Here is a 12,486-nt window from a genome sequence, read left to right as displayed (position 1 = left end):
TTCCTGGCTTGGGCTCAGCACGGGACCCCAAGCACCTGCTGTTGGAGGACCCAACAAACACCAGGCTGGGCACCTCAGACCAAACTGCCCCCAATCCTCAACCTCTAAACCTCTTTTTAGGGCGAAGAGCCCCTCTTTGAGGCTGGACTCACTAAACACCATCTTGTTTGTTGGAATAACAATCCTAAACCCATTTCCTCCATGTAAATGAGCTGGGTGAGTCCCTGGCAGGGACAGGACCAGGACGGCGCCTTTCATCCTCCAGGTCACCCATGGAATCAAAGGCTCCGACTGCCCCATAATGCCGGGGCTTTGAATAAACCAGACCATCCCCCCCAGGCACCCCCGAGAGCCAAATCCCGCCCAAAACAGGTGACACCACCCCTGTCCCCACTTAACCAGTGCCACCGTGGTTTTCAAGTGGGGCCATTTTCATGCATTTTGCTGCATGGTTCAGGCCGGGGAAAGGAGTGGAGTTGGGTTGTGGATATGCAGTGAGGAAGAGAAAGAGGAAGGCTCACCCTGCCCACCCCAGCTGGGCGGGGCTGCAACTCAGCTCCCTCCCCCGGCACCGCTGTCCCCAGGGTGGCCCTGCCACCAGCGCGTCACATCCCGCGGTCTCTGCTGCCATCTAGTGCAGTAACCTCCTAGGCCCCTGCGTCGGGAGCATCCCTGTCCCCATGTCACTCACATCCTGAAGGGACACTGGGACAGCAGAGATTTTGGCGTGCCCGGTTTTGGGGCTCACAGCCTAGCACCGCTGTGCAGGACACTGGTAAGAGAGTGATGTGCTAGAAAATCCAGGGTTTATTGTAATTCCGTTTAAAAGCCATTCCAAGCCCGGAGAGAGCAGTGAGCTCTTCCCCGGGGCACCGAGATTTGGCCCCATCAGCACTTGTAGTTCCCAAAAAAACAGGAAAGAAAGGAATCACACCTGTACCACCTGCCACCCCAGGGGGGCTGTGGGACAAATCCTGTGAGACAGATCCTGCAGCACTCAGCTCCATGTGGTTGCAAGGTTAACACGAGCCACGGCACGGATGCTGCACTCTGGGACATTCCCCAGTGCCAGCCGTGGGCTCCTTTCCAGCGTCCTCATGGGGCGAGCAGGACTGACAAAGTTCACCTGGGCCAGGTGTGAACCCCAGCGAGGACACCTGGTCTGGGGGACCTTAAAGTGCTTTGCAAGGGATGCACACATACACACACCCCTCTCTGAGCCCTGTGCTTCAGGAGAGAGGGGCTGAGGGGCCCTGGCACGTACCCCCACCCTTGTGTGTGGGATAAATGACACCCCACAGGGCTAGTGGGCCCTTTCTCCTCATCCCCACAGAGCCCTGTCTTCAGGGCTATTCCTCCAGCAACATTCCCAGGGATACTGAGACAGGGACAAACAGGTGGGTTCTCCCAGAGCAGCAGTGGCAACTCATCCACATTTCTGGGGGTTCCTGGTGAGCCCAAGGTCATCTTTTAACAAGAAAAAACCAAGCCTGAAATAAAAACCAGCATCCATCTTAGCAGCAAGTCCTAAGGGAAGGTCCAAGTGCTCGGCAGCCCCGAGCCATTGTCCGGTGCTACAGCACAGCAGTGTCCCAGGGAGAAAACAGGTTTCCAGTGGGATGGGGAGTTGGCACTGGTGGCCAGAACCCGGCTGGAAAGTCCCACCAGGAGCAAGTGCCCGAAGGAAGAAAGAAAATACTTGGTCCCATTTTACCAGCTGAGGGAAAGCCGGACCAAATGTAACAGCCACGGTTGGGAGGACACAGCACCGGGATCCGTGGGCAGGGTGCCACCGCCTCAGTGTCCATCCTCAGCCAGCACCTGGGGAATGGTCACCTGCAAGCAGGGAGTAGTGGGGTGAGATGGGATGAGTAACTGCAGAGGCTCCATATCCCATCCCAGTGCCTTCTGATGTCCTCAGCCCAAGGAGATTCCCCTCCTCTCCATCCCATGCTGATGCCCATGGCCTTAGTCCCCAGGAACAGCCCAGCTTCAAAGAAATGTCCTGGTGCTTCCTACAACTGGAGAACCAGCCCCAAACCTATAAGGAAACCTCTTCCCAAGCTCCAGAGTCTCAGGGACAGCAGAGCTTCCCAATCACTCACACCAGCAGTGGATGGGATCACCTCTGGTCTGGAAATGGCACCACGGGTTCTGTCAGTGGCCAGCCCAACAGCAGGCCCAGGATAAGGGACAAAGCATTCCTTAGACACATCACAGAGTGGAGCCATTCCTCTTTGCACCCACATTCCCTCAAGTCCTCCACTCATGTCCCTCCACTGTAGGTCCCAAAATGTCCTCGAGGGTCCCTCACCTCCTGTGCCCGCGGGAGAGGTAATCCCGGTTCAGGGAGCAGAGCTGCTGCTCCAGACGGAAGATGCGGAATGCCAGGTACGAGGAGGACACGACCAGGAGACAGATGCTGGGAGCACAGGAAGAAGCCAAACACCCAGTTGAGACTGAGACTGACATTCCCAGTGTCCCCCAGCTTCCCTGTGCCCTTGGCACACTTACAGCACAATGAAGATCTTCAGGAGCTGGTAGTCAGAGGGTCTCAGCTCTGCCACACAGCTCTGCTCCACCTCCAGCTCCTCCTCGGTATTTATTGCACTTTCTGAAAGCAAACCCAGAGTCAGTGTCACAGCCACACTTGGCTGATGCTCCTGCTCCTCCAGCAACCAGCAAACATCAAATATTCCCCCCTCATGGGCTCAGACCCTGCAGCCAGGAGACCCCAGCCCACCCCCAGGACTCCATCACTGACTCCCAGCTTAATCTGTAAGGCAGAATTCCCCTGCAGGAGAGCAGCAGATGGATGAACACACTTCTATGGAGGTTATCACCCACGTGGAGCAGGGCACAAACCCATGCCCCTCACCTGAAACCAGTGGCTCCTCAGAGGTGAAGGAGCTCTCCTTGGCGCTCAGGCTGCTGACAGAGGTCCGGTGGATGCACTGGTAGTTGGCATCTGGCAGTGACAGTGACAGTGAGGTAGGTGACACCTTCCTCCACTTGCCCTCAGGGACAATCACCTCCTGTGGGAACAGTCCTGGTGAGCCATGAATGAAACCAGCAGTGCCACGGATATGGTGGGGCCAGATTCAAACTCAAACCTTACAGTATCTCCATGGAGCACATTCAAAACATCATCCTGAGGGAGAGCTGGTCTTCCATGATGGCTCCATGGGAATGCAGGTTCCTACTACTAAAGAAGGACCTGCCCATGCACCCCACACCTGCCCCAAATACCAGCTGCTGCCTCCTCCACCCCTTGAAGCTCAGGGCAGTCACCTGGAATTCTCCAACATGCCCCAAATAGGGCAAAAAAGTGCCCAAAAAGACAACAAATCGAACGGGGTGGCAGCTGGCACAGAGAAGGGCTCCCCCAACAGAGAGTTCCCAGGGTTGGAGCTGACAAAGTGCTGAATCCTGCCAAAGAACCAGGAGATGCTGCCAGATCAGCCTGGGTCACTCCCAATTCAGCCCTTGAAATGAGATTTTAACCCCTGGGATGTCACCAGACCATGGGTGACATCCCACCTGTCACCCTCTGGTGCACCCCAACCGTCACCTCCTGCACCCAGCCCGAGGCTCAGGACCAGCAGCCATAGAAGACACTCTTCTCCAAAGGTGCAGGATATGGACCCCATGCTCCCTGGATCACGCCATGTTCAGCAGCTGTTTCCCTCTCCCATCATCCTGCTCATCCTGCAGATTTTTGGGTAACTCAACCACAGTCCCAGCCTGTTATCCACATTCCCAGCTCCTCTCCCTCTCCCTCTCCCTCTCCCAGAGGTGCCCTGACCCTCACCAGTGACACAGAGTCCGGCTCCTCCGACAGCTCCTTCAGACTCAAGCTCTTCTTACTGGAAACCTAGATGGGGAGGAAAGGATGGGGCATTACAGTGCAAGCTCTCCCTGCTTCAGCCTCAGCCACAAAATGGAATTTAGGCTTTTCTGCTGAGACTATGAAGAGCAGCTGCTAGAATTTATAATCTGTTCTGGGGCATGGGAAAAGGGCACTGCATCAGTGCTTCCCATCACAAAAACCTGGTGGGGCCATGACTGAGCCAAGGGCTTCTTCTATGGACAGGATAAAACATCAGGGGGCAAAAAAAAGAAGGTTACATCTGGGCAGAGCCCAGCACATTTCAAAGATTAAGTCCCCCAGTTTGGCAACAGGGCTGAATCATCCAAATCGTTGCCCTGGCACAGCTGGCACACACCCTCCTGGGCAGGGCAGGGCTCCTGTACAGCTTCCCACGTGCTTCAAAGTCAAGGAGAAGAGGTCTCCACAGTCATCCTTTCCAGCTCAAGTCCTGATGGATGTCTTCCCCCACTTAAGTTAAATTCTTTTATAACTTTGTACCATTCTTCCTCCCCTTAAAACTCTAGATCTGGGCAAAAGACATCAATGTGCAGAGTGGCAGAACTAGTATTACCACCAGATTATAAATAATTCATACCCACGCCCTGAGAGAGAGCAGAAACTCAGAGCTCTGCCTCATCCGTGACCCAGAAAAGCCCACGGGGTCAGGACGTGCCCAAGGCATGGCTCCTGCCCCTCTCCCCATCCCTTGCTGAGGAGTGAGGATGCTGGGAATTGGAGAGGGCTTTGGGAGCAATCCAGAGCCTTGGAGGCAGTGATGAAGAGCTGTGCTCAGCCCAGAGGGCAGATGCAGAGCCTCAGGGCCATGGACACATGGTGGGACACAGAGTGGGGCTACCTGCAGGTGGGTGCAGACTCTTCTCAGGACATCATAGACACTGTCACGAGAGATGAGGGATACAAAGATGTACTGCAAGAGAAAGAGGTGAGCTGTTGGGAGAGATTCCCCCCATCCTGAGTCCAGTTCTCCCCAGGCAGGGACAGGCAGAGACATCATGCCCTTGAATCTCCCCGTTTTCAGGAGCCACGTCTCCCCCACAGGCATTTCCCTGTGGAGCCTCCCTGCTGTTATTTTTGCAGCCTGCTTAAACCTGGACCAGATTTTTTTGGGGCCAGTCTTGCTCAGTTGCTGTTCCTACAGCTTTCCTACATGCTCAACTGCAGCAAATGGGGCCAGGACCGACAGAAAACATCCCCAGGGATGGAAGGGACACAGGGCCACACTCACCGTGCTTGACACACAGCCCCTGGGTGACGTGCAGGGCAGCCACACATGGCTTTGAATGCCCAAATCCTGCCCTGTGCCCCTCCCTGCTAAAACCCACCTCCCAAATTCCACAGGAATAACTGCCTCCCAACATTCTGCAGGAACAAACTCCTCCCTGGCAGGGACAGGCAACACACAGTGCTGGCAGCAGCACCTGGGCAGGCGAGGACTTGGACACACTACATCAGCTCACTGCAGCCAACGGGATTTAAAAGCTGGAAACACAGCCCTGTATCCAAGTTTTCCACCAGCTCTGGCTGAATGCCAGCCCAAACTCTTTCCCTGCTTGTGTTTAAGGAGTTTAAAGGTTTTACGTGAGCCTGGCAGGGATTTGTCAGGCTCGGCCGAGTTTCACTTGGGCTTTGCTTCGTCCAGGAACAAAGTGAAATTCAGGAACAAAAGCAAAGCTGTGGTGTTTGCCCTGGCTGGCAACCAGCACAGAGAACAACTCTCACTTCCTAACCAGGGATGGGAATTGCTTCGTTCACTCCTCTCAAACCACATCCAGTTTGGACCTGGGCAGCTGCTCTGTGATGGTGTTACCTTTCTGCTGGCAGTGGTGGTGATGGCCAGGCCGTTAGGCAGCAGCCGAGCCGTCTTGTGCTTCTTTATCAGCTGTACAGACACCACTGGGATCACCACCTGCAGGGCAGGAACACCAGGATGGACACAGCACAAGCATCATCCAGCCAGCCTCCCTAAGTCCCACCAGGAGAGTCCCCCATGCAAGCCCGGGGATGGTGAAAAATAAAGCAGGATGTTATTTTTGGCAGGGTAACTTTGCTGAAACCTCGAGCTTCCTTCAGGTATTTGTTTAAAGCATCACATATAAATAATTCAGTCCTTCAGCCCAGTTTTAAAGGAAGTCGTCTCTGCCCAAGATCCCCGTCAGCCACAAGACTAATGGGGAAACATCAGATTGTAAATCAAGAAGAAAAGCCAAGAGAGATTCAAATCTCGCCCCCCCTAAAACCTTTGATCTTCCTTCAAGCGCCATTGCGGCTGGAAGGAGGTTTTGCATCAGGGATTTTTAAACCAAACCAGTATCTGGTACCCCCAGGCTGATGCCACAGGTCATCAGAGCGGGAGGCACGGCCGTGCTCCCCTTCCTATTGGAGGTTTTTGTTGGGGATTTTGGTGGTGTTTGAGTGCAGGAGGGGATAAGCTGTGGTTACAAGCCCTGAGGGACCAGGGTGGGCTGGTGCCCACATTACCTTAATGTCCTTCCCGAAAAGGTTTGCGTAGAAGCAGAGCCAGTTGGGGGAGATGTAAAGCCTTCCCTGGATGAGGATGTCTCTCTGGAGCGCGCAGGAGCAAACTGCAAGGCAGAGAGAGAACCGTGGCAATCCCTGTGCCAGATCCTGCCGCCTCCATGCCCATCCCTCACCCTGCCACCCACCTTTCAGCACGCTCTCCTCCGTCGGGATGTCCTTGAAAAGCTTGTGGTACTGGGAGTTGTACTTGCTAGCAGCCTGAAAGCAAAGCAGAGCAAAGTTATCCGGTGACCTTGCCGATAAGGAGACCCAAAAATCCCTCTCCTGCAAGAAAACCTCCCTCTGCCCGCACCCGGGACCGGCGCAGGGGGGTCCCACCGGGCTGGGAACAGGAGCCCCGCCGGATTAGAGGAAGGTTGGATGATCCAGCACCCGGCGAAGGCTGTGCCATCCTCCCAGATTAACATTTCCCTTAATAGCTACAGGGGCTGCCGAGCCCTGGTGAGGAGCTGCTTTTCTGACAGGCTCATCTGCAGGCAGTTTATTTTGCCCAGCGGTTTCTCTCCTCCTCCTCTTCCCTTATCCGGGACACGCTGACAACACTTGCTTTGCGCCCATCGCGCCGCGCCATCCAGCTATTTATATTCCCGGCGCCACTTCAAAGCCCGCCGGCAGCCGCGGCGGGAGACTCGGCAGGTCGGCCCTGAAACGCTCCTGTGGCCAAGGTAAAGCTCCAAAGCACTTCAATGCCTTCCATAAGTCTGCTCAACTGGTCCTGTAAGGCAGCTTTGTGCCCCCTGCCCTCGGGATGCTCCCATGGGATACGGCTGTCCCGCGGCAGTGACAGCAGCCGCTGTCACCAAGGGAGGAGCTGCTTTGCCAGGATGCAGAGAAGGCTGGCACAGCAAGGCTGGTGTGTGGCAGCCACGCAGGCAGAGCTCTCCTGCCCACAGGTACAAGGTCACCTTTGCTCTGCGTACCTTGTCACCGGATGAGCTGGGCCCTAAGAGGATCAAGGAGCAGCAGCACCTGCAGTTGGCTCAGACACCTCCCAGAGGGATGCCGGGATGGTGGGGGTGCCAGTGGGAGCATTCCAGGAGAACACAGAGGGCATTACCCCCTGGTCCTAGCACAAATCCACTGCTGGCCCTGTCACCCTCCCAGATGCCTCTGAGGAAATTGAAAAATGTTTTTCTCCTCCATTTTCTTCACGGAAAAAGGCAAAATGCCACTTCTTTGTCACTCCTTCCTCTTCCAGAGCATCTCTTATCTGTAGATGGACCAAGACCATCTAGTTTGGGCATGATTTGAACAAGCAAAAAGTTTCAAATGGACAGAAATTTAACTGCTCTCAGTCAACATTTCCACTTTCTCCTTTGCTCTGGATGGAAAATCCTGGAAGCGTTTGCAAAGCAGAGCATGGGCCACACAAAATCATCACCAGGTCTCCTGAAATATAATGCAGGAAGCTCTGCTCCACATCAGAAGCTGCCTCGGGCTCCTACAGCTCACACCTGAGACCCCAGGCAGGCTCCTCCTGGGGCAACAGGCTACAACACACCAGCCTGGTCATTCTCAAAGCCAAAGGCTTACCACTTCTCGGTGGCATTTCTTGATGTCCTCATCCTTGAGGGCTTCATTCAGGCGGAGGCTAGAAGGAAAAACAATAATCACCAGATAAGCAAAGAGCCACAGGTCTCTCACCCGCTCCCTAAAACATGTGTGCCGTGATAGGAGACGTAGAAAAATGCACAGGACTGAAGAGAGACCCCCAGGAAGCCACATTTTGGGTATCTCTATGATTTATTGTGGCATTGGGCATTGCTGAGGGTCAGTACCGGCTGTTGAGGGCTGATCTCTAATGAGAGCCAGTGAAGGAACCAGGACCAAAGTACTTTACACACACCCCAGCTCTGGGGGAAGGAGCCCAGAGTTACCTGGCAGCAGCTTAGGACAGGTTGGGAGCTGAAAATGTGCAGCTTTGGTGGCAGGGGCAAGGATTCCCAAGGGAAAAGCAGAGGCAGGAATTTGGGAATGTGCCTGAGCAGGAGAGTGGACTCAGCTTTGGTCATGCACAGGGACATCCATCCATGTCCATCGCACGGACAGATGGAAGGACAAACCATGGAGAGAGCAATATCCTACCAACAGCCTCAGCAGTGGGAATACCGTCCCTTTCCCCAAACCCCCTTCACTTCCCTGCTTTTATACCCACAATATTTCAGGGAGAAAACAAAGTTGGGTGCCCCCTGTGCCCTGCCCCAGCTGGCAGGCAGTATTCAGGGCTCGAAGGCAGCAGGAATGCCACCACAGGATGGAAACTCAACTGCGGGCAGACCCTGGGATGCTGCTCCTCACCTGCTGTCGAGGGAATCCAAACTCTTCTGCTTGTGGGACACCTCCAGCTTCTCACGGCCGTGCCTGGGCTCGGGGCTCTTCAGGGGAGCTGCCTTCTCATGCATCGGCGTGGCACTGCAAGGAGACACCCGTCAGCCCCCTAGGGAAAGGGGAAAAGGGGTCTGGAGCTGTAAATCTGTTCCCTTCAATCCTAGCCTGCATAGAGACGTCAGAATCTGCCGCTCAAGGACAGCAAGAATATTTCTCCTATTTCTCAAGTCACGTGGAGATAAAAAAAAAAAAGGTCATTTTTCTGCCAGGGACTCCCCAGCGCTCAGAACAGAGCAGCCAAATTGCTGCGGCTCCCTGCGATAACACCGTCCAAAGCAGAGACTCTTCTCCTTAAGGGCTGGAGGTTGGGATGGGAAAAACCACAGGTCTACAAAACTCCTTGGGGGACGGATTTCAGCCAGGGTCTGCTCCTCTTGGTCAGCAAACACCATCTTCCCAGGGCAGAGCCATCACCAGGCACCTTAGAGCCAGTTATTTACCATTGGGAACATTATCAGAGGTGCTTATCAGCCACAGCAGGTAAAGTAAACACGGGCCCAGTGCCACGGGCAGGTTATCTCCTGGCAGGCCACAAAGGTGACACTTCCACCCTCGGCAAACTACCACTGGATATTGCTGCGGCGCTGGCAGCCAAGCAGAGCACGATCCCAGGGGACCAGTGGCAAGGCAGAGCCAGCAAACAGCCACAGACCCATGGAGAGGAAATTATTCCAGGGAAAGCACTCAGCTCACTAGGCAGGGGGTGATGGCAGAGCAGGTGGGGTGGTGGCAGGACAGGAGGAGCACCAGCAGGCGGGACAGGCGCAGAGCTGGAGCGGATCCCGGTGCCCGCGGGGATGATGCCGTGGCAGTGCGGCAGAGCCCAGGCCGAGGAGCCAACCAAACTTCCTATACTCTGAGAGCAGCTCCTTCACCACCTGTACTTCCCTAGACACATCCTGCTCCTGCTCCGAGGGGCTCATCTGAGAAAAAAACATGGAAATAATCCCCCTAACTCGGGAAGAGCCAGGTTAGGGGTGCTGGATCCCAGCCCAAATGGGCTGAGAGCTGAAGCTGTCTGAGCTCCCACATCCCCACAGCCTCAGAGCCCTGACCAAAACACTATCCAGGTGCAATGGAGCCCGTCTGACTCCCAGCTGGAGGCACAGGGAATGCTCCCACAACAAGTAACACATACATGGGGGCACAAAACCAAACAGAAGTCACTGGTGCCATGTGGTTGGAAACAGGCTAGGAAACAGCTCCTGGATCCCCACAGCCACTGTTGGCAAAGACCTGCCTGCACAGCCCTGGAGTCCGAGCACTGCAGGGATGGAATGGACACACTGAGGTTGTGGGCTTTTAGGAGCTCAGGTCAAAGGATGTGTCAGGAAGGAAAAGGAGACCTTACTGACAAGAAGCACCAAATAACAAAAAGCACCAAAATAACATCCCCTGGCATAGCACCAAAAGGTGTTTTCCCTACTTGACTCCTCAGGCATCCTCTGCCAGGGGATGCCATCCTGCCCTGAGGCTGAAACTCCTATCATGGAGGCAGCAAAGCCTTCATCTGGCTGAAAAGGGGCTCTGACCCGATCTGGAGCCTCCTTGTCCAGAGCTCAGCACTCTCTGGCTTCCCTCACGTCATCCCTTAAATCCGCAAGCGCCTGCACTGTTTAATCCGGGTGAGCGGATTTATCCCCAACCAGCGCTGACACCAAGGGGCACCACACAGGGATCGGGGATAGCAAAGCCATCAGAACCCCTCCGAGGTCACCAAACACACAGAAATCCCCTAAAATTAGAAAAAACACAGGCTGGAAAGCACTTGGAAGTGCTGCATCCTTTTTTTTTCTCTCCTTCTCATGGCCACCATCAGGGACAACTCCTGGACAGAGTGCTGGCAGTGGGATACTCTGGGGGAGTCTGGGGGCTGTGAGGAGCATCCTCAGCCCCAGCAGGGACACGGCAGGAGCTGCTATGTCTCCTCTGTCTAGATCTTGCTCCATCCTGGCTCCTAGATGCATCAGGGATAATATGCATCCAGAGTTTGGGAGCACAGGGTAAGGCTAGACTCCAGGCACAGGGAGGTTTCCCTTCCAAGAGGTGCTTCCAGTGCCAGCACAGTGAGGAAAACACTTTCTAGCAGCTCATACTGTCACCCTCCTCAAAGAATTTGTTCAGCACCAAGCTGCTCCTGAGGTAAACTCACCATCCCAAGTGTCCCAAAATACAAGTGGAACAAAACCAGTCAGAGTTCAGCGCTCCTGAGAGGAGGCAGAGAGGGTTGGCGTAGAAGTTCCCAGTAAAGGGAAAACAATCCAGCGAACTGATGCCCCTTTGCCCATTCCTGATACCCTCTCCCTGCCCACACCTGCTCCCATAACCCCCAGGTTTTGCCAAGTGGAACCCGGTGCTTCTCCCTCCCACGGGATCGGCGTCTCCCTTCCCTTACGCGGCGCTGGGATCCAGCCTGGAAAAGGTCCGGCGCGAGCCCCTCCGTCGGCGAGCGATTTTCGCTGGATCCCTTCCCCGCTGCTGGAGAAACGCGCGGCGGAGGCCGGAGCGAGCCGGGCAGGGATCCCGCCTCCCCGCAAACCCCAGGAGGCTCAGAGGCGGAGGGAGGCACCGGCGGGCGGGCGGCCGCGGCCCGAGCGAGCCCGGGCGGGATTCGGCGAGCTGCCCTTGGTCCCGGCGTCCAAGGTCATTTCAGTCCCGCGTGTCGGAGCTGGAGCGGAGCCACCCCGGGATGCTGGAGAGGAACGGCCGGAGCCGAGCGGCGCTGGCAGGAGAGAATGAGGCGCGACGTCAAGGCCGGAGGGAGCCCCGCGTGTCTCTCCCGCGATGTCCCCGGTGTTCCCCGCCCCGGGAACCGAGGGGTCACGGCGGGGACAGAGCCGAGACCCGGGTCCCGGGATGTCCGCAGGTCAGATGGTCTCATCTCACCGGGAGCCGCTCCGAGCGCCCCCCGGCACGGAGGGGGCACGGACGGAGCCGACTCTCGGCCTGCGGGGCTGTGCGGGGCACGGTGGGACTGCGGGTCTCGGCCATCGCCGGGGCCGCGCCCGGGGCAGCCCCAGCGCAGATCCCATCCCCGCCGGCGCTCAGAGCCCCTCAGGCGAAGCCGGCGGATCGCCGGCGGGCAGCGGCGGGACTGCTCCCCGGCACGGCCCGGCCCGGCCCGTCTCTTCAGGGAATGGGTGAGGGGATATCGGTGTTTCCGCGCTCCCTTCAACGCGGCGCCGCCGAACGGGATAGGCCGAGGGCCAACACCGGCTCCGCGGCGGCGGCGGCGGCAGGGACGTGGCCCCGGCACTCTCCGGCCCCGAGGCCCTTCCCGGTCCCACCCCCCCTCAGTGCCGGGTCCCCCCCCAGTCCCGGAGCCCCCCGAGCCCCCCTGCTACCTGCGCGCGGCCCCGCGCGCCGCCGTCATGCCCCGCGCGCCCCGGCCTCCTCGCGCCGCCACGGCGCCCGCCCATTGGCCGCCCGTCGTCTTCCACCCCGCCCATTGGCCGCACACTGTCGAGCCCCGCCCTCTTCCTTCCGCCCATTGGCTCCCTCCGCCCATTCCCGCCTCCGCCACACTGAATGCATTATCCCGCCCCCACAGGCTCCGCCTACCGGCGTGAGGGCCGGAGCCTGGCGGGGTCCGGCCCTTAAAGGGACCGCGGTACAGCCTCTTAAAGGGGCCGCGCGCCGGGCGCGCTCCGGCCTTCCTCTGCCCCGGG

At 57.0% G+C, this 12,486-nt stretch overlaps 1 protein-coding gene across 4 annotated transcripts; it reads right to left on the bottom strand.

Annotated features, from left to right (window-relative positions):
* Window positions 1-809: 809 nt before the first annotated feature.
* Window positions 810-12,250, bottom strand: GRAMD2A (GRAM domain containing 2A; the record flags this gene model as incomplete). 4 transcript variants are annotated; one of them, XR_014616450.1, is made up of 13 exons in its annotated part: window positions 12,163-12,228; window positions 8,729-8,842; window positions 7,964-8,021; window positions 6,556-6,628; window positions 6,371-6,474; window positions 5,700-5,798; window positions 4,728-4,799; window positions 3,812-3,874; window positions 2,879-3,035; window positions 2,515-2,614; window positions 2,315-2,422; window positions 1,715-1,836; window positions 810-1,490 (listed from the first exon to the last, which is right to left on the bottom strand). XR_014616450.1 is itself a non-coding variant. In XM_084213378.1 (13 exons), exons 3-13 carry the CDS (start codon window positions 8,830-8,832, stop codon window positions 1,833-1,835), a joined length of 942 nt encoding a protein of 313 aa, XP_084069504.1. In that variant the 5' UTR covers window positions 8,833-8,842; window positions 11,214-11,540; window positions 12,163-12,250. The 4 variants fall into 4 exon arrangements, 3 of the variants coding, with proteins under 3 accessions (XP_084069504.1, XP_084069502.1, XP_084069503.1); XM_084213378.1 differs by adding an exon at window positions 11,214-11,540 and having other exon boundaries at window positions 810-1,836; window positions 12,163-12,250; XM_084213376.1 differs by having other exon boundaries at window positions 810-1,836.
* Window positions 12,251-12,486: the final 236 nt, after the last annotated feature.

This window comes from Fringilla coelebs, assembly GCF_963513975.1.
Source record: "Fringilla coelebs genome assembly, chromosome: 12".
Taxonomy (NCBI): Eukaryota; Metazoa; Chordata; class Aves; order Passeriformes; family Fringillidae; genus Fringilla; species Fringilla coelebs.
The sequence above is the reverse complement of the archived record's forward strand: the minus strand, read 5'-3'. Positions and strand labels throughout refer to the sequence as shown.